This window comes from Numenius arquata, chromosome 15 (assembly GCF_964106895.1).
Source record: "Numenius arquata chromosome 15, bNumArq3.hap1.1, whole genome shotgun sequence".
NCBI classification, from domain to species: Eukaryota; Metazoa; Chordata; class Aves; order Charadriiformes; family Scolopacidae; genus Numenius; species Numenius arquata.
This window is the reverse complement of record NC_133590.1, coordinates 11,009,805-11,035,356: the sequence shown is the minus strand read 5'-3', so window position 1 is coordinate 11,035,356 and position 25,552 is coordinate 11,009,805. Positions and strand designations below refer to the sequence as shown.

At 40.9% G+C, this 25,552-nt stretch overlaps 1 protein-coding gene across 2 annotated transcripts in view; it reads left to right on the top strand.

Annotated features, from left to right (window-relative positions):
* Positions 1–900: 900 nt before the first annotated feature.
* Positions 901–25,552, top strand: part of CACUL1 (CDK2 associated cullin domain 1) — a 50,616-nt gene continuing 25,964 nt past the window's right edge. Inside the window, exons 1-4 of one of the 2 annotated variants that reach the window (XM_074159082.1) lie at positions 901–1,324; positions 7,880–8,006; positions 12,536–12,638; positions 23,081–23,176. In XM_074159082.1, the coding sequence (XP_074015183.1) occupies positions 1,033–1,324; positions 7,880–8,006; positions 12,536–12,638; positions 23,081–23,176 (618 nt within the window). In that variant the 5' untranslated portion in view covers positions 901–1,032. The remainder of the gene's footprint in view (positions 1,325–7,879; positions 8,007–12,535; positions 12,639–23,080; positions 23,177–25,552) is intronic. The other variant, XM_074159083.1, reaches the window with a different exon arrangement.

The following is a 25,552-nucleotide window of genomic DNA, read 5'->3' as shown; positions in this document are numbered from 1 at the left end:
GCTAAAATAGAAATCAGTGTTTCTGTTTGGAAAACAAATGATGGACTTTTCACTTCTCATGAGGTATTTTGGAAAGAAGGCCAGACATACGCTTTTATCTACGTTTTTCACTTTTTTTTTGTGTTTTCCAAGCAAGAGCAAAACCCACACAGTCGAAACTTATTTTCAGTAAAAACCCACTATTCACGTTCATTCTTCCATTGCAATGTTGCAAACGGAAATACAACCTAAAGTAAGTACACTCGAAGGCAACTAGAAACTTGTTTTTAACTGTTACATTGCCGAGTGCCAAGATAAATGGCTTTATGGACTATTTTTACAGGCTTTTCCTCCATTAAGAGAAGAAACACTGTACAGCAGCAGTAGCGTTGTTCAGGCACTTTACCAAGTAAGAGCAGGAAGGGCGCTAGAACATACACCGCCGTGTTTAAGTATTTTTCTAACGGGGATTTTGCCTTCACACCGTCCCCTTCCCGGGCTGTGGAGGCTTATCCCGCTAGAGGGGGATACAGCCACAGGGCCCGGCACCGAGCGCAGGGCCCGGCCTCGGGGCGGAGGCGGTCCCGCGGCTCTCCCCTCACCGGGAAAAAGAAGCCACACGCGGGACCTCCTAGAGCCTCCCCTCGCAAGGTAACATTAATCAATTAGTTAGTTAGCTAGTTAGTTCATTAGTTAACCCATCCCCACCCCGCACGGGCCGGGACCCCTTCCGCCTCACAACGCCGGGCTGTCCCACAATGCAGAGCGGCCGGCCGGCTCCGCCTTCTTCCGCCCTCCGGCCAATGGCAGCTCCGCCCCGTTGGACTACACTCCCCAGTATGCCCCGCGGTAAGGGGTGCTTGGCTGGCTCGCCGTCTTCCGCCTGTCGTAAAGTGTCGCGCCGCGCGGCCGGGGGCTGGGCTGGCGGCGGCGGGCCCTGCCCGGAGCCGTGCCGCGGCGAGCCCCGCCGGGCGGAGAGCGGCCATGGGCGGCGGGCGGTGATCCCCCGCCCCGCCCCGCCTCGCCTCTCTCGCCGCCAGGCAGGCAGCAGTCATGGAGGAGGAGAGCATGGAGGAGGAGGGTGGCGGCGGCTGCGAGGCCATGATGGACGACCAGAACCACAACAACTGGGGCGCCGGCGGCTACGGGCGGCACCTGCTGGGCCCCGCCGCTGTCCCGCTCGGTGACAGCCTCCTGCGCGGCCCCGCTGCCGGGCCCACGGCCGGGCCGGAGCTCTCCGACGTGCCCGAGGCCAACGGCGTGCTGCGGGGCTGCGAGCCGGGCAAGGGGGGAGCAGGAGCCATCGCCGCCGCCATCAACATCAACGCCTCGACCTCCAAGTTCCGTGAGTGACCGCCTTGCCCTCCGCCCCGCGGGCCTCGGGGGCTGTCGCCTGCTCCCTCCCCAGCCTGCCTTCCCCCCTGAGCTCCGCTCGCTGCGCCTGTGGCCAGGCTCGGGTCTGTCCTCTGGCAGGTCCCTTAGGTGGGTCTTGGCCCGAGAGGCTTCTAGAAGCGGAACTGAATGGGTTAAGGCGCTTTGGAAGGAGAAAACAACGTCCTTCTTGCGTGCACCCCAGCTTTCGCTGCAGCTCCCCTGTCACGGCACGGTGACGTGGTGTATCTGGCTCTAGAACTGGGAGAGCAAGTGTAGGCAGGGTTTTTGGCTGTATACTGTTCCTTTTCCTGAAGCTTTTAGCCCAGGTTGTGTTTTCCTAAAGACTTTTTCTTTCTGCCTGAAAGACCCAAAGCAGTAGGGTCTGAAGGCTGTGACTGCTGAGGGGGGGTGGCGATGTGTGCAGAGCCCCTGGAGCGGGTGTGCTCTCCTGCAAGGGGTGTGTGTCTGCAAAGGCCTGATGAGAACCACTGGAGGCAAATTTACTCCCCCCAAAATAGTTCCGAAACATCTTTTATGTGTAACTTTTAACAGAAATGGCAATTTTTTCTGTTGTTTTGTTGAGTTGAGGTCGAGAAAAGGGAAGATCTTTCTGCTGTTCACTTCAATTCTACATTTATTCCCAGAAGTCACGCCTCTTGGCAAAACATACCCTTTTCTTTAATGGCTGTAGGAAAACTTGGATTTGACTAGTTAAAATTATTCCTGCAAATGTAACCATGTAACTGCCATGATGAAATTTGGATGGAAAGCACACTTTTTTTCTTTATTTTTCCTCCCTTTCCCCAGTGCTAGCTCTCCTGTCCAGCTCCTCAGCAGCTCAGCTCCGGAGCTGATCAGAAGCTTGAAGTTCAGGCTTCTGGATCCCTGCTTCTCTGGTAGCCTGGGTTTCGTGGCTCTAGGCCCATTGCCAAGGGTGGCTGCTTTGAAGTTAAGGCTCCCAGACTCCATGAGCTCTCTGGCTCTCTGCTTGCCTTGCTTGTCAGGGCTCCAGGTACCTTGGGGTGACTCGTAAACACTTGAGTCAGTTGAAATGAAATGTCGTTTGGCTTTGCTAAACTAAGCTCTTGAATTCCCAATCCATAAATTTAGAGCCTTAGTTTTTCTTTCTATTTGAGAACGAAAAGGGGTTTCAAGCTGCATCTTCACTGAGTGGGAAGGTGACTTTCCAGCTAATCTACAGGTTATGTCTGAGGGGGAGAAGTGGCTGTGAGTGGTTTTGCTTAGGGTGTGGTTTTTGGGTTCTTGTTTTCAATTCTCCAGTGTGGGTATCCCAACACAGTGTCTTAATATTTGCCTTGCTGATATTAAGTATTGGTTTAAAGAAAACTAAAATTCCTATAAAATGCAAAACTCTGAGTTAAGTTCATTAGAGCTTTTCTGCACCTTTGTACGGTGGATAATTTTCACGATACACGTATACGAACAGAACAAGTCCAGTGAAGCAGTATGGACTGAGAAAGCACAGGAGCCGAGTTGGGATCCTGCCTGTTCTAATCCTGGCTCTGGCAGAGGATCCCTTAATCACCTCTGTTTAATTTTCACGTATAGAAAAAGGGGGAAAGGTCACTTTTGATGTAAATGGATGGTGAAAAGGGAGACAGTGTGTGCTAGATGCCCTCCTGCCTGCTCTGCCTTAGCAGTGGCAGAAGATGTGTAGAGAAGCTGATTGTCAGTCTTCAGCTTGACAGGAATGTCGTCTGTTCTCTGATAGGAAAGTCGTCTGTTCTCTGCTGTGGGAAGAACCTCATGTCTTGCTTCGTGATGCAGAAGCTTAGTCTTAGGCAGGTTTTCTACAGGTGACCTTCAAAACTGTGGGCGATGTACAGTTTCCAGCAATCCTGTGATGAACTGGAGCACCTCTGACATTCAGATAGGTCTCTCCCTCCTGATCCTTTCCTCTAAAAGAGAAAATTCAATGCCTGTATTCCATAACGTAATTACCTGCAGCGTGTTGGTTTTGTTCATGTTCATAGTTGCGGACCAGAGCTGTTTGGTGGGCCTTTTTTGGTCTAATTCAGCTGGCAGAATAATGGAGGAAGAAGGTTAGATGGAAACCCTTTAAAATCTTTCTAAGGATCCAAATTGAGGAATTCTTCCTTGAGATTTTTGTGAGACTCAGAACTAAAATCGGATATTGAGTAGTGCATTTAATAGCTTCTCTTCTAGTTAAAGCACCTTAAGAAAATTTTTCATGCTTTGGTAAACTTATAACCAAACCTTTATTTACAGTTGATCGGCTTCAGTTATGGATTTATAAAACAATAGTGTTGTGAAAGGTATTTTTTTAAAGGCCATAAGGGGAAAAATAAGAGCAAGAGAGTTTAATACTTCAAGCAAAACTCTTCTGTACTATGAATTGCTGCATATCTGAATTGTGAAAAAAATGAAGAGTTTTCCTTCTTGGTTTTTTCCATCCTTTTCAAGCAAGGATGTTTATAAATGTATTTAACTCCAGTCCCATTTAGGATGGGCACGTGTGGCTGGGAACGTTGGCACGTCCATTAAATCTGTTGACTACCCTGTTGCGTAATGTATTTCAGCGCGGTGAATGTGCTTTCCTGCGTAGGCAAATCGTCTGATGAAAAAAAAAAGTTACTTTTACTAACCAGCCTTAACGCAGGCTGAGAAACATGTAATAAAAATAGAATAGAGTTAAAAGCAACTGAAGGGCAGACAGAAACTCGCTGATGTATGCTGGGATGTGTCGGGCAGGGGATACAGCAAAATCTAGTCTGTGAATGTGCCCATGATGGCTGAGAAAAAGGAAAGCGTTAGAGCCACGGCGATAGCTTAAAGCCTGTAGATTAGTCACAGACATCTGCTTGAAGAGTTTGTACACTTTGAGAAAATATTTTAGAATTGTAGGGTGCGTTGCTAATTAAGCAGTAAAGCTTCATGTATGTCACTTTATGAGATGAAATAAAGCTTCTGAGAGATGCTTAGCTGCTTGCTTTGGTTTTTATTGTCAGAATAAATGACAGATAATTGTCACACCAATGTCTGCTTACTTGACAGTAGGTTGGATTACCTGTCCTGCTTTTTTAGCTATAGTTTTAAAGGAAGGGTGTTTTTTATATGTGAACATAGTAAGCATTTTGAGTAGCTTTTCAGGTTAAGTTGTTTTGTCTAAATAACAAAGCCAACAGTATCAATGATTTTTCTTTTAAAATCATTATTGTGTTCTTTGCATCCTGTACCTATTACTCTTCCACCATCTCTTTTGAGCTCTGTGTGTTTCTAGGTTTTTTTTCTTATCAATTTCTTGGGGGATATATGCCTGTTCTTGGACTTTTTTGGGGTTTTTTTTGGTAAAAATCTTAGTGTTTTTTACCATTCTTCTGATTGAAGTTGATATCGAATTTGGTAGCTTGGAGCGGGCTGTGTTTCAGTTATGGCTACGGTACTGAGATATCTAGGTTATGATATGAAGCTCATGCATATTCTTTTTCACTTAAACAGTTTCACTGCTGCATTTGACTTAAACAATTTTTCTTTTGAACTTTTCTGTATGTGGAAAAGCAGCAGTTGCTTCTCAAGCTTTACTTGTGAAGTCTTACAATTTCCTGGAAAATACTGGCTTCCTTTCCATTCAATCAGACTGATTTCTCGCCCAGCCCCACCCCAAAGTTGCTGTATTTGGATAAAATCATGCATTCTAGTATGCTTTGTTACCAAATGTCTGTGTCGCTTCCCAGAAACTTAATAAATCTCAATGAAATGAAAATCATCTTTTACTGTCACCCAATCTGGAAATGGAGGTTATTGGGCAAGTCCTTTTAAATCTTCAATGCTTAATGTAGGGATAAACATTTAAGAATGACATCCGAAAAAGATGGAAAAGTAAAAAACTGAAGAAGTTTGTAAAAGGACAGTCTGTCTTTTCTTTCTAAGGGTTTGTGTGATTCTTTTCCTCCTTGATCTTGAGGTTGGTTTTGCAGAGTTTGAAATTGGAGGGTGCTTCTTTAAGTCATCCCTTCGCTTTTTGTGTGTGTGTGTGTAAGCACTGCCAGAAAAAAAGGATGTTACTAACTTGTGACAGTTATTAAAATTTTAAAGCAATTTGTTTTCTGGATTAGAAGAATAAAAATAGTGATTGTTCAGTGTGTAGTCTTTGGACTCTTAACTATATAAATATTATGGTTGGCTTAGTTTCAGAACTGAAGTGTGGAAATCAAATGAAATAATACTCCTAAGAGTCTTTTGAATAAAAATGAAGCTTTTCTAGAATGTTGCTTTGAACTCAGTGTTTTCTATGCAAGTCTCCCGGGGCTGTTCGTAAAAGCATTTTTTTCCTTTACCTGTGCAGCACTTCTAATGGGCAGGCCTTCCTCTCTGCTACTTCTTTCTCTTTCCATATTATATACTTATTTATTTATTTTATATATTAAAAAATAAAATAAAAAAAATGACATTTCAACAACCTGTTAAAAATTATTTTGTGGTGTTCTCAATTCTTGACTCTATTCTTTCAAATGAATAGAGCTCATTTAATATGTTAAACCACATGTGGGTGTGATTATACATTGAAATCTTAAATCAAGACCCGGCCTAATGTTTATGCTGACTTCAGTTTAATGTTTTCTGTAGAACAGAGCGCTTCTGTGGAGACCCACCTTTTTGGGGGTAACAAAGTGAAATACAAATGCTCAGATTTTGCTGCTGAGTGTAAGCATGAATAGTAAAGCTACTACGTGGAAGCTGCTCCTGAGAACATCTGCCCGGAGCCTGGGCTCTGCAAGGGACCAGAACACACTCAAGTCGTTGCGGGACAGATGAATAGGGGTGAATTTACTGTCAGGCAGGTGCTGTGCTGTTCCTGACCTCATGGGTGCTTTTACGTCGTGGAGCTGAATTGTTGGACGTGTTAACTTACGTCCTGGTAGTTGTGTACCCACAACCCCACTTGTGGCCGTTATCAGCCTGTTAGCAAACGGTGTGGTCCTTCCAGATTGCAGGCTGGGGCGTAGGGACAGCTTCCTGCAGCACCTGGCAGCGGTGACCTGTTCGCTGCTCAGACACTTAATAGGTTAACGACATCTCTTTCTGTAACAGCTATGAAGCAAGAGTGAACCAATGGCTAGTTGGCTAGAAGATGGGGCTAGGAGTATGGCAGTAACATTCGTCACTAAGCAAGGTTTCTGGCTGAAATGTCCTAAAAAGAGACACATCGGGAATCTGTAATACCTGCTCTTACAGATATTGTTCAAACACCTTCTTGTCTCACACTTCTCTATTCTACATCCTCTTTATACTCTTTTTTTTTTTCTGACGATACTCTTTTGTCTGTATTTCCCTAAAATTGTTCTTCATAATGCTGCCAAAAGTGACTTACCCAGCTCCTTTCAACCCCTTACAAAAACAGCATTTCAGAAATCTTGCTCCTCAAACCCAGCAGTGAACCTACATTTACATAAGTATTTAAAATGCAGCCCTATTCAAAAGATTTCTTTTCAGTGCAGTGTCTAAACTGGATTGTTTGGGGTGGGAACTATCTTTATTTTCTGTTCCATAGAGCCCTGACCCACATGTGGGGTTCAAGTGAAGAAGCGACTTTAGATTTCCTGATATATGTTGATGTGAAGTGCTTTGGGTGGCTGCTGTGAAGCTACGGTGGTGTGACAAGCCAACAAGATAGTCCTCCTTCAGGATGTCTCTGAAGGGAAGGTGTTAACCCTTCTCCCATGGCTGCTGTGGGAACTGAGCCACCTGTGGTTAGTTCAGAAATCCTACCTGAAAAGAGAGAGATTAAAACTCTCCTCTGTCTGTGAAGGCGCACGGAGTGGCTTGCACAAGAGGGTGCAGTTGGGAAGCTCAGGAGGAAGATCAAGGAGTGATGGGGGAACCCTAATTTAAATGCCTCCTTCTTCCCTGTGGTGATCCTTATCTGGAAAAGAAATATTATTGTGCCTGCTAGAGGGGGAACCGTAATACGGATCCAAAAGTGTTGCCCGGGAGCCCAACTGTAACTGAAGGTAGAGAATTGCATCAGCTTTTGGGCCAAGGAAGCTTCTGGTCCCACCTGAGACTTGTAGAATTAATATATCTGCTGGAAAGGAGTATTCTAAAAGCTATCAGTCTTGGCCAAAGGTTGTTCTCCTGCATGTGAAGACCCAGCATTAATTGTTGATTCTGGACTCCCACAAAGTTGTGTAATTTATTAATCTGAGTTGACTACTGAAATACTCTGAAATACTGAAATAAAAAGATTTTTAATTCTTTTTATTAGATTGTCATGCTAGAACTCCTAGGATTTTGGTTTCTGCTGCTACTTGGACCTGTAAGAAATATCCAAGCACTGATTTGGCAGGCCTGATTTTATCTTCTGTAAATAAAAAGCTACACATTCAAGTCTGGGCTTTAGTTTTAGATGAGGTTGTCTTAGCAGAATTGAACTGTTCCCAGTTTTTTGGCCAGCTTGTGGGTGTGATCCGAAATTGCAGAGCATGCACTTGATTCTAATATTTTAGCTAAAGTTACTAAACGTAGTTTTGTCTTTTTCTTTTAGTAATGAATGTTATAACAATTGAAGACTATAAGAGCACATATTGGCCAAAGTTGGACAGTGCCATAGATCAGCTTTTAACTCAGAGTCCTGGTGACTACATCCCTATCTCCTATGAACAAATATACAGGTAAGGAAATCTTTTAAGTGCTATGTGACTTTTTTTTTTTTTTCCTTTGAAGTTACATGTTTGTTTTTCTTGCAACCTGTGTGTGTAATTTTGTATTTATGGGGGAAGGTTATGCAGAGTGGTTAGAATGACTGAACAACAGATATAGATCTTGAACATCCCATGTTAACAGGACTAAATGCTAAAGAATTAAAATGCTGAAGTGCTGAAAACATAAGCATTAAAGTAAGCTCTACCACTTAGTGTAAGCTCTTAGTGTAATATATTAAGAAATGTATGAAACTCTCAATATCCATTTCATCAAAGGGGAAGACAAGAGTGGCATGGTAGGTGTTTGACTTAATGTTTTGAAAGGCTTCTTGCCATGTCTAATAGGAACCAATTTGGCGCAGCAGAGGTGCACAAGTAAATAGAAGCAACTGGTGCCAAGATCCATCCATATAAACTGTTATTTGTGTGTTTTGCATCAGGTAGATTTGGTCTGACTTCCCCCTTGCCCAGCCATCCCGCTTGCACGTGCAGTTAGAGGCTGTCTGAAGGACTGACACGACGTTCAGCCCTTTGTATCTCCATTTTTGTCTGGAGAACATTTCATCTGTTTGCTTTAAAGATCTACTTACTGACCAGAACTGCTCTGTGGACTAAGCTACCGCACAGTAGTGGGGATAGGATGGTGGGGGATTTGCTTCAAAACCACGCTACTGCTCCAGACCTAAATGCTAAATACTTCAGAGACCTGGCAGTTTCTTAGGAGATTTGAGAAAATGGAGATTGTTCTGTAGATGACAGGTATTCAAGGTGTAGGCAAACAGGGTGGAAACTGGGTAGCAGCTACTGCATTTGCTGGCCAAGATGCTGTTAAAACTACTGGCCCTTGCCAGCAACACAACTAGCAGCGCTGCTGTCTTGGTTTTCTTTACGGTAATGTTGCACCCTAGGAAATAACACAGGCAGCTCAGTCACTGATCACTCTTTTTAGAGGCTTCCAGCTGTATTGTCTCCTGCCCACTTGCTTTTGGCTACTTCGTCTTTCTAATTAGAAATTTTGAATTAGGGAACCAGATACAAGAATGGCAGGTGTTCAGTCTTCCCTCTTAATTCCAGTTAAAATCTTTAATAAATTTCCTCTTTCCAAGCTCTTGGAACTGCTTTTGTCAGGACTCAGATATCATCATGTGTATAAGTAATTGAGATGGTAATTTGAATTGAGAGGTGTTTTGCAGCTCTAGTGTAAACAATCAAAATCCTTTCCCTAGCTTGAAGTCGCCAATGTGCAAACAGCCACCAGCAAGAGTTCAGACACCATCTCTTGGTAGTCATCTCTGATAAAGAGTAGCTGTGCAAAAGTAAGGCTTTACCTAGAATGGATCTGTATTTAGTTCTGGTTTTCAGATAACTGCAGTTTATCTTTTGTCATCTTTTTACTGCTCGAAAGCTTTATTAAAGGAATGATGAGTTTGAAGGTGTCTCCTAGCTAACCCTTATACATCAGGCTGATGCTTGATGCAGTACTGGAATGATGCACAGATGTCTGTTGCGTGTATTTGTATTTATAACAAAAGATTATCTGTAGTTTAGTGTTAGTGATAAAGCTAGTGTGTCAGTTTTTAAAGTTTTCTTTTAAAAATTGTCTGTGGATGTAATTACTCTGACACAACCTCTTCCAATCAGCAGTTGGGTGTTTTTTTTTTTAAATTTTATTTTAGAGGGTGTCCCTTTGCTTTACTTATCATCTAGACAAGATCGATTGAGGATGGAAGAAACACTGTGGGGTTTTTTTGTGGGTTTTTTTTTTTTAATTTAATGGTGATGCTTGCTTGGAGTATAACAGAAGGTCTGTAGCAGACTTGAGGTTTAGATCCCCTCTGCCTCCCTAGGCTAGTTCTTTAGTCTGAAAATGGGGTGCTTTTAGAAGTGGTTCAAACAGCTACATATCTTCTGTATTTTTTTTTACAGTGAAACTGAATTGAAAATACAGTGGTCTCTTTGATCGTCTTGGTGCTGACTAAAGGAATCAAGGTTTCCATTATGCAAACTCAAAATATGTTGTTAGATACCCAAACTACTGTATTTGACATGATCAGTGATAGCTGTAGGTGTCTGCTCCACAGCAGTGAAAGCCAGGAGATAACTTCAGAGGTGTGTATGCAGGTATTTACTACAGATCAGTTTACCCACCAGGTATAAAAGTGTGATTAGTGACTGTTTTCCAGTCCAAACCCTGTCTGTGCATAGTCACTTCCTATGAAAAGGGTTAAATGTATTGGCAGAGAGATGGAAAGGAAACTTTGAGATGGGGAAAATGTGAACAGCCAAGTTGTACTTTTGGCAGCTGTTACAGCTGCCTCACAGGTAAAATGAGATTAGATTGTAGTTCTTCAAGACAATTTACAGATCTCAGGTCTTCATCCCTCTTCATAAATGCTTACCTTCTGCTTGGGCCTTCCTTTTCCGAAGGTGTCTGGTTATGCTGAAGGACTAACAAGCTGCTGACTTCTTCAGGGTAACAGCAGGGCAACGATGATTCACAGAATCAGCCCGCAACCAGGAACTGGAAACAGGATCTGAAAATGGGGAAGGAACCTCTAAATAGATGTGTTTGAATAAAATGTAAACGCATTCTGCACAAACATGTGAAGATTGGTGTTTGACTACAGAATGTGTTGCAGAAGTAGGTATAGCAATATTGTATGTAACACTAAGCAGATGCACTACTTTAAAACTCAGTTTAGTTATGTCGTTGCAAATGAAGTGTTCAACTTGTGCAAGTGGCTATTTACTGGTTAGTTATGGAGCAAACACACATGGCTATTTGCCTTTGTTACCAAGCTGGCTGGTCCGTAAGAGATCACAAAAATCAGCCTGGCTTTTCTTACCATTGGTGGTTTTGCTGTTACTGCATTGTACCAAAATGTCTTTTGCACTTGCCTGTTCCAAAGTAGGATCTGCTATCGGTAGACTTCACGTGAAAGAAACCGGGTGACTTTGACTGTTATTTAAGTAATATCAAACTACTCAGTTATTTTTAAAAGACAGTAGTAGGAGAGGTGTGGGGTGCCTTTTGGTTTGTAAGAAACAGCATGGCTTACCAAATGAGCAGACTTTGCACAGGAATGAACACTGTATTTTTGAGGCTTTTGAAGTTGTCAAAGGGAATAAATACAATCTTCTAAAAGTTATTGATAATTTGCCTGTAAAACTTTCCTCCAGAAAACTTTGAGAGTGGCAGTTATTGAATGAGAGCGCTGTCTCAGCCCCTGAAGGCTTGGAGTTGGTGCCAAACCTCTCCCTTGCATTAGAAAATTCCAATAGCCTGTAGCCTACAGTTGGTTTAATCCCAGTTTTGCAGTTTGTTTGTCATTGTACCGCCTTCCCGGTAGAGAATTGGAATGTCGTAATTCCCTTGTAGAGACACAGTGTTGCTATACCATAGCTGTAGGCTTTTGATGCTCTTAAAAACCTGCAGAATTCAAGCTTGGGATCTGGACCTTGCTGGAAATAGTTTGTTTGCTTGTGTCCTAAGGAGCAGTCTCTGGCCTAAATTGCTCACTGGCAGAGGGTTATCCATACAGAGGGATGGAGAGAGAGGGGAGTAGAACAGACAATAGGGAGGAGCTTTGACTTGACCAAGATACCTTGAGTCTCTTGATTTTTGGTAGCTGGCTTTCAAAATGCTGGCTTCAAAGAATGAAAGCACTGGAGAAGTAAAAGCAGGTTGGTACAGATAATGTTGGTGTTAGTCCTGATGATGATGACTACCTTAATGTAACCTCTTGCTGAAAGTAATATAAGTGTGTGTTTTACAACTGTTGTAAATACGTTTTCAGTACATAGCCTTATTTTGCAGATAATTTATGTTGCAGTATGAGAGCAATAAAATGTTATTAAAAACCAAAGGTAACACTGAAGACCAGAGTCAATGCAGCCAAGCCATGGAATGTAGAATCAAAGTTTTGTTGCTCTTTCTCTGTATCTTTGTTTATTAGGAAAATGTAGCATTTTCTTAGAATTTAAGTAACAAAGGATGGAGTAACATGCTTGGTTCTGTATTTTTAGAACTTTTGCTGCTTCTTTTTAAAACACTAGCATGGTTTTGATGCAGCTTCTGTGACTGCTTGTCAGCATTGCCCTTCTTTTAATGAGGGTTTTGCCCTAGAATATGCATATAATCATTAAACTTGCTTATTTTCATGGGGACTTCATTCACATAGGAGAGACAAAAGCCAGAATTAGGAGTGTGCTGTTGACAGAATTATCCTGGCTGTTCTGAAGGGTTGTGTTAAGAGAACTTGTAAGTTAAAGTGAGGTCCAGGAGTGGGAATGGGATGGACACGCTGGGGCCTCCAGGGGAGACTTACGAGTCTGCTCGAGCTCGTTCCAAGCTTAGGGCTATATTTAAAAGTTCAGCAATCATTCAATTAACTCTATTATCCTTTAAATTGAGACTTGAACAAAATATTTTGAAGTCTGTTACCCTTCATTGCAAACTGTTGTAAGTTCATTGTTTGTTCCTATATTTGTTTCTGCAGTTGTGTGTATAAGTGTGTATGCCAGCAGCATTCGGAACAGATGTATAGTGACCTAATAAAAAAGATAACTAACCACTTAGAGAGAGTCTCAAAGGAGCTGCAGGTAAGAAGCTGCACAATCTAATTCTGTCTTTCCTGGGATCTGTGATTATATCGGAGCAGCATGTAGATGGCCCACGGAGGGGATTGCCTTTAAGACTGATTTACATTAGCTTATGAAATTGTGGAGAACTTCATTCACTAATTGGCTGTCAGACAGAATAGGAATTACTAGATCCAATTGCATGGCACTGACTAGCCTTAGAGATCAGAACCACGTGGAGAGCAGTAGCTAAACTTGAATATATATAATACAGAATCAAAGACTAGAGAACGGGAAATCTACAGTATAATCTAAGATGTAAATGCTTCAGGCAAACGTGATCTGAGCACATGACATGGATGTCTGCCATTGCTGTGTTAATTTATATAAACTTTTTGAGCCTTGTGCATCACAAGCAGCACAAAAAGGAAGATCTGAAGGAAAAAAAAATGAAGTGACTTAAATAAGAATTGTAAAGTATAAATTAGGAATTATTGTATATGAAAGTTTTGTGCTACAGTTTATTCTGCATTTTTCTTGCCTATCTCTAGATGTCAGTGGTTTACAGCAGTCCTAATAACTTTGTATATCCCTATCCTTCCCTGCATCTCATTTGTGCATCCATGTTTGTTTTCATGCGTGTTCCTTGTTGAAAATTCCTTTTAGGCTAGGATCTCCAGACATTTCCTTGAAATTGTCATTGCTGTAGCAGCAACACTTCTGTTTCCGTACAGCTTTTGTCACTTCCATAACTGTTGTTTGAGTTCTGTACTGACTTGCAGTGTGTCAAGCAGAGATGCCAAATACAAAGGAACCCTGAACTACAGCAGCTCCTGCAGTGCTTCTAACAACAGATAACTAATTTCTGTTACTCAAAAGCAGTCTTACTACTGCAGTAGTCTTACTACTACTTACAGTCTTACTGCTTTTAACTGTATCAAGTGCTTCTGGCTAAATGTGCATTCTCATCGAAATATATAGCACTGTGATGGCTCTGATGTCCTTTTCATTTCACTCTTTTCCTCTTGTTGCTTTCCTTATAAAGAAAAATAAAAATAACTGCATTTAATGGGCATGGTCTTTGGGGCAATCTTTGACTATAAAATATATAAGCTGTCTTGAGGTGGTTCTTTGCTTCTTTTTTCTTTTACAACTTCTTATTCCCTGTGGAATGACAGCCTCACTGTTTTGTAAAAATTGGCTAGAGTATGTGGACATAGTATTTAAAATAAAGCCTTCCCTTGGTTCTGCTGGTGCAGCCTGTACGTTTTTCTTCTGCTTGTGAGAACTACAAATCATTGCAGCTGTGCAGGTTTGGCCAGTTCTTCTGATACATCCCATGGTAGTGTACTACATTGCTTTGCTTTGAATTTGGGAGTACCCCGAATTCTTTACTCTGTGGTAGTCCATGATTATTTCCTTTGAAGTGCCAAAACTGACTGAGGTAGCTGCTTTTAAAGTATGCTTTAGCACATATGTACATCAAGTGCTTCTGCCTAAAACCAAAGCTGCCTTCTGAGCATCAGCTGTTGAAAGAGTAATTGAGACAACTCTTTAATGCAATCTTTGTCTTGCAAAAGTTCCCTTACGTAGGTTAGGCACACCTTGTGGCAGGTGGCAAGAGGACTGTAAAGTAACGTGATAACATCTTTGAGTGTATTAACGTGAGTTTTGTCTGATGCGAACGGGACTCTGGTTTTGGATGGTGAATCCATCTTCTTGAGCTGCTTGAAGTAAAACTCGTGTATTAGAAAATTGTCCTCTAAAGAAACTGTTTTAACTGTGGGTTGTGAAATTTACTCTTAAGAAATAACTTTACTATGATATATTTTATTATGCTGATACCTGTTTGATCTCGATACATTTTGATGACACTCAGTCACTTGGGTTTTATATTGAAATGTGGTGCTAGATCTTTACTCTAGCAACAACAACAAATTACTTTCTACGTGTTGGTCACTTGGAAGTTTCTGTTTTACACAGGCAAATAATAAAAAAACCCTGTATATGCAAATCCTTTTAATGCACAATACATGGTGTCTTGCTTTCTCTGACAAACTCATTCCACCTGCCAACAATATTTAATGTAATTGCAGAGTTCTGTTTAATTGGCAAGGTGTGACTTGATGCAAGATAATTATTTTTTTTTTTTTTTACATACAGAGATGCAAATGTAGCCCAATATAAGCAGGAATGTTGGTTTGTGTAAGAAAGCAGATGGTGATGAATACTGAAATGGCAGGCGAGCGCAATGTCTTACTCTGGACAAGCCGAGCAACTTGTTTGCATAGAAGTGCAACAGTTTAATGTCAGGTGGATTGCAGAATATCTGCATGTAACCAACGTGCCGGAGCAAGCTGTTTTCTACAAGAACCATTCATCAACAGCAAAAGCAGTAAAACTGTCAGATACCAAATAATAAAAGTGGGAGCATCTCAGGGACCGGTCAGACTTGCTCTTGCTTGGTTTTAGCCTTATTGGAGTTTGTCTTCTTTCTTCCAGGCATTCATTGCAGAAACTCCCTATAGTTTCCCCTGCCCCATGTGCTTAGCCCTCAGCTTGCCTGACCAGCTGGCCTCAGCTGGAGTCAGCGGAGCGGTGGGCACTCGGGGTTCCAGAGCTGGGTGTCTCGGGTGCTGCTGCTGCTGAGGTCCCATGGTCACACAGGGGTGTGCACACACTCCCTGGTCATCCCCTGTGTGACTTCTGCTCTTCCAGACTGCAAAACACTTTGTCCAACATTGGTATTTGTCACCAGGTGCACTCCCAAAAGTCTGCTTTGCAGGTTTTCACCTTGGGGAAAAAAAAATAAAAGATATATATATATTAAAAAAAAAAAATCAGTGGTGGCAGAGGCATTATGAAAACGTGGGTGGGCTGATGCATATTCTCTGCAGGTTAGACGCTGGGTGAAGGGCAGTGAACGTGTCCTGCTGAGTGGTAGTACATTTAGATGAGATTAATTGCTTGTCATCAGACCATCAGCTCTTTGATACGGGGCCTCCTATATCCCAAGACATTTCTAGCTCCCTCACTATGTGTGTAAGTAAATGATTCTTTCCTCAGGCTGTTTCAGTTATGGAAAGACTGAGCAACGATTGCCTTCCGCTCTTGCAATCGATGTCTGACCAGTTTCTCTGCCTTAGTAAGACTGAGCTTTGCCATATGGAGCTTACAGTAATTGAGAATTAAATTTCCCTAATTCTTGAATTGATCAGAATTTTGGATTTTGTGTGCTTAAAAAATAAAACGTGGCTGCAGAAACACAAATGAATGTGTTTGCTGCTGTCTTGAGGTCTGTGAAGCTTGTAGTATATAGATAACTTTTCCAGGATGCTTTATTTGGGAACATTTTATCAGTAATGGACATAGCTCATTATGTTATGGTTTAAAATAATGACAGCTGTCTTTGCTGGTAAGTGCTGAGTCATTCAGAAGTATGGGGTAAGGTGGATACACAGGCATATGCTTTCAAATTAAATACATCTCTTTTTAAAATGAATAAAACTGTATTTGCATTAGGCACTAGTATTTCTGGCTTCACTTAGCCTTATGTACTCTGATAAAGTCGTTTAAAATAAAATGCTCTGCCCATTACATAGCTCTTCAGCAAAAGACACTGCAAGTATTTTAAGCATTGACAATCAGAATGCACCCAGGCATTGAGCTGGCCCGTGACAAAAGCAGCTTTCTTGTGCAAGTGCAGTGGAATATTTACATTTCAGCTAGAATAATCTCAGTAATTCCTTTAAGAAATATCTGAGAGCTAAAAAACAGTTCTTTGTCATGTTGCACTCTTTTTATTTAGAAAAAAAGGGATCTGTTGTTTTTTGTTTTCTGTTTGTGTGTGTTGGTGTTGTGGTTGGTTTTTGGGTTTTTTTTGTGTTGACCAGAAACAGTTGAGTTCACCAACTATATGTGATTCTTATGTTTGTTTGAAGTTAATGGGTGAGAATCAGTCTTTCTCTGAGTAAATAAACACTGGTTTGCTTGCACTGTTTCTATTTTAAATCAAACAGAAGTGGTAGAGCTAAAATACCAGAATTTCTTGCTTAAATTCCATCTGCCTAAAAGCATTGGACCAAGTTTTGGAGCCAACTGCTGAGAGCGTGCTTGGGCTCTTGAACACTGCAGAGGGCTTGGGGTTTTTCTCCTCTATTACATCTTGAGATATGTCTGCATGTGTATGTATGTGTGGATTTTTTTTTGATTATGAACAATATATTTTCTTTTTTTATAATGAACATGACTGAACTGAGCAGTTGGTAGGTAATTTGCATGGCTGCTCTGTGGCCCCCAGGATTTAGAGTCTTCACTGCAATACCAGAAAGCTTTCCTGACGCAGGTTAATCCTTACAACTTCTCAGCCTTCTGTCTTGACAGCTCTCAAACCAGTGGGTTCAGTGTACGAAAATACCTCCTCACCTATTGTTTTCTTGGAAGAACATGCATTGGAGTCAGGTTACTGTGTTTTGAGGACTGCCAGATCCCTGGGAATGAGTGCCTTGTGTCACGTCACTGTTGGTTGCCATCTGTTCTTAAAAATGTCAGCAGTATCTGTTGTGGACAACCTGTTCCTTCCTTGTCTTTTCCTTCCTTCGTTCCTTCCTTTCTGTCTCATGTTTACCTTCCACTTGTCTCCTGTGATTATATGGAGTTTTTGCCATCTGTTGTCTCCTCCCCCAACTCTTTCTGAAACCTTAATCTGATAGTTACCAATCTGATAAATACAGTAAGCCTGTCAGATACTTTATTGCGAACTTCAGATTAGGTTCTGAACTTCCTTATTTGTCTTTTAGGAACAGTTGTGCAACTTCCAGTATTTCTTCTGATGACAGGAGTAAAAGCATGAAGCTCAAGTGGCATCTCACGTCTACCTTGTGAGCTTTGCCTATAGTCAGGGTGGTATAAAAAGGCATCCAAGTAGAGCTTTGAGGGACTGGTTAAACTGAACTTCTGACTGTGGGCAGTTATGTACTGGGTACCACCTCATTGCAGTTCTTGATATTTACACTTTTAAGGTAATTTTACCCCAGATTGCTTTGTAGATATATTTTACTTTCCTTCCAAGGTACACTGATGATTCCATTACATTTATATAGGGCGATACTGTAATTGAACAGTTACACCAGTCTGTAAAATATAACTTTTGACAACGTTATCTGTGGCTGGTTTTGTGTAAGCTTAGTAAATCAGATTGCTAATGAAGTTGTGATTAGACTTCAGTAATGTGCTTATGGGAGGCCAGGTTATATACTCCATCCACATGAAGAAGCCCATTTTCATTACGCTGCTTGTGGGGGTATTGCCTGACTTGCTACCTAAATGAGAAATATCCAGCCTTCTTCATGATTCCTGTCTCATCTCTTGTAGCTTAGAAATAACACCCAAATTAGCTCTCGTTAATTTGAAATTAGTTAATTCACTGAGATAACTTCCTTAGTTGCAGTAGTTTCTCAAACACGTAGAAAACAAATCTGCCTCCTCTATGTTCTGCCTATAGAAAAAAAATCAGAAACAGAGGTGGAAAATGGAAATTGAGAGCTTGCATTTCCTATCTCTTTTCTTACTGAATATGTTAATTCACTAATGTTTCTCTAAGTGTATTTGGGTCAACTGCATGACAGTCTGTTTTTTAAAGAGGAGATTCAGACTGGCTGTTTATCTGGTCCATAATATTTAAAAGGAAAAAAACAAACTCCAGACATCCAGAGCCATAGGCATTTATCCATCAGTTTTGCTGGGGAAACATTGCTTAATTGCGTGTGAAACAAACCTTTAATGCTGTGAATCACACTGAATTGAATCAGATCAAATGAATGATCTGGGTGTAGAGCTCGGATGGCAGAAACCAGAAGTGTTAGAAATGTGTGCATTTCTGTGTGTGGACATCAAAAAGATGCTTTTTGACTTGAGGTAGAGGTGGGGGTCACCGTGTTGCCAGAATTGCCATAAAAAAAAATGACATTGTCACGAGCAAATGAACCTGAGAAAAGCATCTTTGCCTGCAGTGTCTCAAAAAGTCTTGTATTCCTGCAGTCATTTTCAGTTCCTTGCCACCTGCACTGGCTGCTGCAGGCCCTGATATAATTACAGAAAGATTTAAGTAAATACAGCGCAAGTGAGTATGTATTTACTAGGTGGAAAGGGTTCTGAAGATTTCTTACTATTAAATAGTTTTGGTGGACCTTAGGTACAATGTCTTTTTGTTCACAGTCGTGTAGAATGGAAATGGAGACAGGACCTATGTCTGCTACCCTGCTCTAAGACAGTTACAGGAGAGTACGTGACGATGCTGCACGGCTTTGAAGAGTTTTGAGTGCAGACTCGAAGAGGAAGGACATCAGTTTTCAAGTGAATTATACTTTGGCTTGATGATTTATTTTTTTTTTTTTTTTACGAAAAACAAAGTTTTAATAGTCTAGTGAGGTAGACCTGGGCATCACATAAATTGTCTGCGAGGCAAAGTAAACACATTACGTTTTCTTGAGAAAGAACAAAACCTGGTTTAAAAGATTCCAAGCACTTAGATGAATAGCAGGTTAATTTGTGTAGTCATAGCCATTCTCCCTTTTCACTCGGCAGGCGTGGGAGAGATGCTGCAGCATGTACGCTGGCATTTGGGCAGTGAGCATGTTCCCAGGAAAATGGAACTGCCCATTCACCATAGGAATGTAAGCTTTACTGAATATATTGCTGATTGTGCCAGAGGACTATTCATAAACAGATTAACTTTGTGTTCCTCAAGCAAAGAGCTGTTGTCACTGTTTCTTTTTTTGAGCCATTTCTGAATTGTCTTGAGCCAGCAGCATGTCTTCTGGTTTCATTCAGATGTTCAGTCAAAGAATGATATTCAAACTGGTTTTCAAAAAGCCCACATCTTTTTTGTGTGTACAGTTTCTTGCCCACAAGTTCATTGAAATGCCTAGATATTAGATTTCAAATAAGGGAAGGGTGATTTAGGATACTGGGTCTTTAATTGCTTGTTTTGTTTGAAGACATATGTCTTGTATGTCATCCTTTCTCAAAGGTGTTTTCTTGTTACTTCTCATTTCTCTTGGTGCTGAGATGTGCACTGTGGTGTGTGTGGAGATTAAATGATGTCCTTAACAGCAGCCATAGTATTTAATGTAAAGAAGTAGTTGACTCACAACCAAGCTGAAGATGTTAAGCAAATACAACTGCATCACAATTTGAGAAATACAGAATGGGGAGTGAAGGAATGAAGGATCCTCTTCCTTCCTGGAAAACCTTAGGCTAGCAGTATATTTTTCTTTCTTTGAATAGCTTCTGTAATACATCCCTCAGGTAAGATAGGAGTGGTTTTTAAAGATATAATATGTTCTGGGGGGTTGTAAGCATGACATTTACTTCTTAATTCTGCCCCTTCCCTGTAATTAAAACAGCTGAATGTACGTTTTATCTTTTCTGGACTAAGACCAAGACCAAATGTCAGCCTAAGCACTTTTATTCATTTATTTAATAATAGCTATAGCTGAATAAATATAGATTTTTTTTTTAAATGTAAGCTCTTCTCTAATGATGGCTTTTAATAGAAAAATCTTAACATCTATTTATACATTAATTTGGTGCCATGCTTTTTAGTTTATAAAATTCATATAGCTTGTATAAAACTAGTCCCACTCCAGTTATTGTTTTGTTAGAGTGGATGTAGAGCTGCGGAGAAAGTTCCTACGCTCAAACAAGTGATTGATTTCAGTGTAGCATCTTTGAGCAGCCACATGGTAACACCCTGATGAACAGAAAACAGATGGTTCTGTTTTCCCCACACAGATTATAATAATTCATAGATGAACTGTGAAAACACTATTATTGATTTCTTTGGCTTGGGTTTTTTGCTAGTTTACAAGTCAAGCAGTAATTGAGGAGAGTGTTTTTTGTTGTTGTTTCTTTTTGGAGACAAGTCAGGTAGCATGTGCTTTCCTGTTAGTTTCTTGGCTGTTGAGGCTTGACATGAAACACTACCAGGAGAATAAAACTCAAAGGTAACATCTCATGCTGATAAAGCAGTTAACATTGTGATTTTTGCACTCTAGAGGTTAACACCAACGCCTGATATCTGCCTGACACCAGTGAGTGCTTCCCCTGACGCTGTCAGGACTTTTTTAGCTCTTCATCTCGAGCAGTTGTTTTCCACTTGGTTGCAAGGTGGTGGTGGTCAACAGGTATCCTTCCTTTGAAGGACTCTTGAGGTTGTTCTCAGGATACTGCTTGGTGTGTAGGTGTTGTTCCCTCTTAAAACATGTCTTTTAATGTCACATAAGGTTTGTGAGGTGAGCTAGCAGAGTTTTCATCTTCAGTGGAGGAAAATGATATCAATCCTTGCTGTCCCCTGTAAAAAGGGTGGTGTATACTGGCTGTATACTGTAGCCTAGAGTGTTCATGGGGTGGAATCGCATACCATCCAAACAACTTCTGTCGCTGTGCTTTTGTGTGGTGTTGAGGTTTTTTGTTTTGTTTTAATGAAAAGTGCCAACTGTCAGGGAGGGAAGAGTGGTGCCCGGTGTCAGCCTGTGGTTTCCTTTTGTCTGGCATGTTCTTTGAAGTAGAATTTTCCTTTTTCTTTAATCTTAGAAGCCGTATACTAAGTCTTTACAAATCAGAAAGTGTAACCATGTTTAAAGTTGAGGTTAAAAAGGAGTGAAGCAGGAATATACATAGTGCTTAGAAATGCAGATTTCATTGCATGCTATTTGCAACCAATTATACATGTAACTATATATGAAAGGGAGTCCTTGGAGTTCAGAGCTGCTTCTATACGTGGTTGGCATTTTGAACTAAAATTTGTTTGGCCACCCCTGAGAACTGCATCTGCAATAAAATTAAAAACTTACGATCAAAATGAGGAATAACCATATATAACCTTTGGCAACAGCATATGGAATAATGCTCTTTGTTCCTTTGCCAGTTTTGCTTTCTTTTCTGAAACGCCTGCTCTGTATCTGTGCTTGCTGTGAAAATCACCCACGTGTTCATTAAGCATATTAAGGAGGGAGGCAGAAGCTAGTTTAAAGAAAAAAAAACTTTTATAAATTTAGAATACTTAATAGAGCAAAAAGTCAACATAAATTGTAACAGTTCTCTTAGGGCCCCCAATGAATGCCTATATAAAGGCTGAAAAATCTGCTTTGTAAAGATAAGAGCTTCAAGTTCTGATAAGGTGGTCAAGGCACAACAAGCTTTGAGCGTTCCTCATGCCACAGACACTCCTGGCTTTAGAAGAATCTTTGAGCTTGTTTTCTTGCAAGGTCCCAGTCGCTGCTGTGTTCTCCATCCTCTTCTGGCTTCGTACTGTCAGAGGAAGGTGGTACAAGGGAAGAGAAGTTTTGCTTCTCACTAGCAAAAACTCTTTGTGTGTAGGGGTGTATATGAACAGTAGAAACTCGGGCAGCTGCCTGCCCCCTCCTCCGAAAAGCAGGGGGAGCTGGGTGAGATGCAGAGCACTGTATGGGTTGGGATGGAGAGGGGGATAGCAGAGGAACACGTTACCCCAGCTCCGCTTTCATCCCTCGATGTGTAAGTGTGCCCCTGAATGCACTAATGCAGCTCCCCTGCATCCCTCCAAATAGAAAAGAAACAGTGGTTAGTGCTACCCATTTTTCTGGTTCCCTTCTCAGTTTAACTCAGCTTGCTGCAGAGCAGATATTTTTTCAGCTTCCTTGTTTCCTGCTTTGGGAAAGATGGTGTTGTGCACAGAAAACAGTGGTGCTGTCACCGTGGGCTCTACAAGGCCTATCGTAAAGTTGGCACATTCAGGTTTCGTGCAGCAAAAGCTTTGCTTGGGGCTGGGGGGTGATGCTGTGTCTGCGGCAGGTTTTCATGGGCCTGACCTGGAGCTCAGGACGCCAGATGCAGAGCTCTGTCTGAAGGTGTTGCTTCATAGTTCCTCCAACTCAATACCCTGAATATTTGCCTTGCCTAAGGTGACCCAGCAAAAACTGAAATGTGTTTTCTGTGAAGGACGGTGCTCCCTGGAGCTGGAGGATGTGCCGCTGCCGGCTCAGATGCAGCTTAATGCCACCCTGCTCTTTTGGAGTAAAAGCCTGCAGGGGGGTCCCAGCACACACCACAGCACTTGCTGAAATTTGGTTATGGACTCTAGGCGTGACAGTTCTTTCAAAACGAAGGTCTGGTCTTTAATAAGTGTTTTTATTTGCATATGCTAAATGCTAGTTCATTGCAGGCATACTGTATTTCTCACTGAAAGCACCTTTTGCTGGGCACTGAAGTGTAGTCCTAAGCAAAAACCAGTTACTGAAGAAAACTGGTTTTGCTGGAGGGAGTTGTAGCAGAAACTCTGGAATGATGTGTGGCTTGCTTTGTGTGGACTTAGCGTATCGAAGACTTTGTAGGTTTTTGAGTTTGCTATGAAAGCATAGCCCATGCTGTTCCAGATCTTTCTCTTGTTCAAATTACAACCTGACTTTTACGGTTTCTTGCAGGCCAGCCCTCCAGATCTCTATATTGAAAGATTTAACGTAGCTCTTGGACAGTATATGGGAGCATTGCAGAGCATTGTGCCTCTTTTCATATATATGGTAAGTTTTAGAAAATTCTTTTCAAATAAAGTATGTCCGTACACAAGATGCTGACTGAAAGTGGAAAGAATAAAATGCAGCTATAATGATTTTAAACTTACGATTCATGCCTGGTTTTGCTACCTGCATAACAGTTGTGTGGGGAGAGGAAGGGGAAGCCGTGCTTTAGGAGTTTGGCAGCTGGTTTCTACCCTAATATTTCTTTCCTGGGAGTGGGGGGAATGCTTTTTATTTTGATTGGGGAAAAAAGTCTTCCCAAATAGTTAGGTCATTATTTTTATCTTTTTGAACAGAGATAGTTTATTGGCTTGTTATATGTTGGCTTGGTAGTTTGAGCAGGTTACAAAGATGATTGTTTCTTGCCTTTAAATTGCACAGTTTCAGACAAGACAGAAAGAAATGTCTCTTGGAAATGTCTGTGTCACTGGATAAAGCAATTTAGAGTGTTGACTGGATGAAGACAAACATGTTCATAGCACTGTCGGGCATGCTTGCAGAGGTTCAGAAACCATTGGTTATAAGTGTTTGTCATCCTGATTTTGTAATTTCTGGAGTCTTCTATACCTCTGAAGAAGTTTATAATTTGCATTGTTTTTGTCCAAGTGCCAAGACTTTTATTGCTTTTTTATGGTAATGTTAACTTAAGCTTAGAATTTGCTTTTCTCCCAGAAACTGTCCTTGTATTGGCATCAATTACAAATCAATTAAAAAAAAAAAAAAATGTTGGGAAAGAATTTTTATTTTTTTTTAGTCTAAGTCAGTTTAAATATATATATTTTTTTTCTTTAAATGAATCTCATACTCTGTTATTCTCATTGGTAGCTTCCCAGAGTTTGGGAAGCAGTATCTATTAGAAGGGTCTCCTGTGTTTCAGTGGATGCACCTGAACCTCGGTAATTTCAGCAGTCTTCCAGCACAGTGTCACCATATAGATTTGTTGCATTAAAAACTAGGAAGGGGCTTTTCTCCCCTAATGTGTCCAGGTATTTTTAGGTGCTAGCCATTTTTTCACCTGTTTGTGTGCTTGACTTTTTTTATTGCAAGCAGGTGTTTAAGCAATCTCGTAATTTAATATCCATTTACAAACAGAGATAAGCTGTTTAGGTGTGTACTTTTATTGAATGCTTGGATCTATCACAGAGGTTCTTCCATTGCAGAGGTCAAAAGCTGTCCTTAACAATGCAGTAACTAACATTGAAATAAAGTTCATGATAGGCGTTTAAACAGATGGGTTTTATTATTACGAACTTTGTCTATATGACAAAGGTGTAATTGCTGAATAGATTTATGGAAACCTTCCTTTATATGCAGTTGTGATGTGGTGTTTGTATCCTCAAATAAGGTGTGTTCTTGTATCCCATAATTTCTTTTTTAGAGTTTGAGTCTAACTGATATCTGACCATAGTAAAAATGGTTAATGAGTAATAAACATACCTGTAAAATGAATAGTTAGATAGTAATTTTATTTGGGAAGGAAAGTGAAAGTACTCTATCATTTTAAAGGAGAAGCTTCTTAAAAGCATGACTGGGGATTTGTTGAGGCAGTAAAACTCTGTTCCTGCAAACACCTTCTCATTTAAGTGACTTAATTCAAATTAGGCCTGAGAGTTAGTGACTTACGTGTTAGTTCTTCTTGCTGCCAAACGCAGTGCTGATTTGGCTCAGCTGTGGAGGTGGTTTTGAAGGATGATGTCAAATTAAGTCTCATACTTTTTCACTGAAATAATTTATTAATCAGTGTTGTGCATGATGTGGAAAATAACTCTAGACCGGTCAGGATGAAAATGTTTTCTTCTTAGTTTTTTCTGTATGCCTTTGGAAGTACTTTTATGTACAGCCACTCTTGCAATTTTATGTTGTAGCACTTAATCAAGCAGCAGTTTTCTTTATTTATGCAAGAATATACAATTAAAAAAGGATTGCAAGGGGTAAAAGCCTAATTATTCTACAGTATAAATTACAGCTTTGCAGTTACTTTAATAGATACTTTCAATGTCTTTTTAAGTGAAGTGGATTAAATTGTTGAAGTCTGCCTTTTTGTCGGAGATGGCAGGTCTTTCCTTTTTTGGTTGCGATGCGATTGCTTTAATCAAGAGTTTCCAAGGCTGCTGAGTTGCACTGATAAACTTTGTTTTGCAAGGATAATTACTGCTTAGGAAAATTTTTAATAGGCATTTAAATATTTAAAAATCTAGGAGGCCAAGGAAAGGGTTTTTTGTACAACTGGAACATGTTTTTGTCCCTTGGTGGCCAAAAAAGGCATTGCCTTAGGCTTAGTCCTGTGTGGTTTGATATCAACAGCAGCACTTTTCTTCCTTTTTCCTGGTGTGTTCCAAACCATGTTCTTGTGTGTGAATGGTGGGAATACAGGAAAGG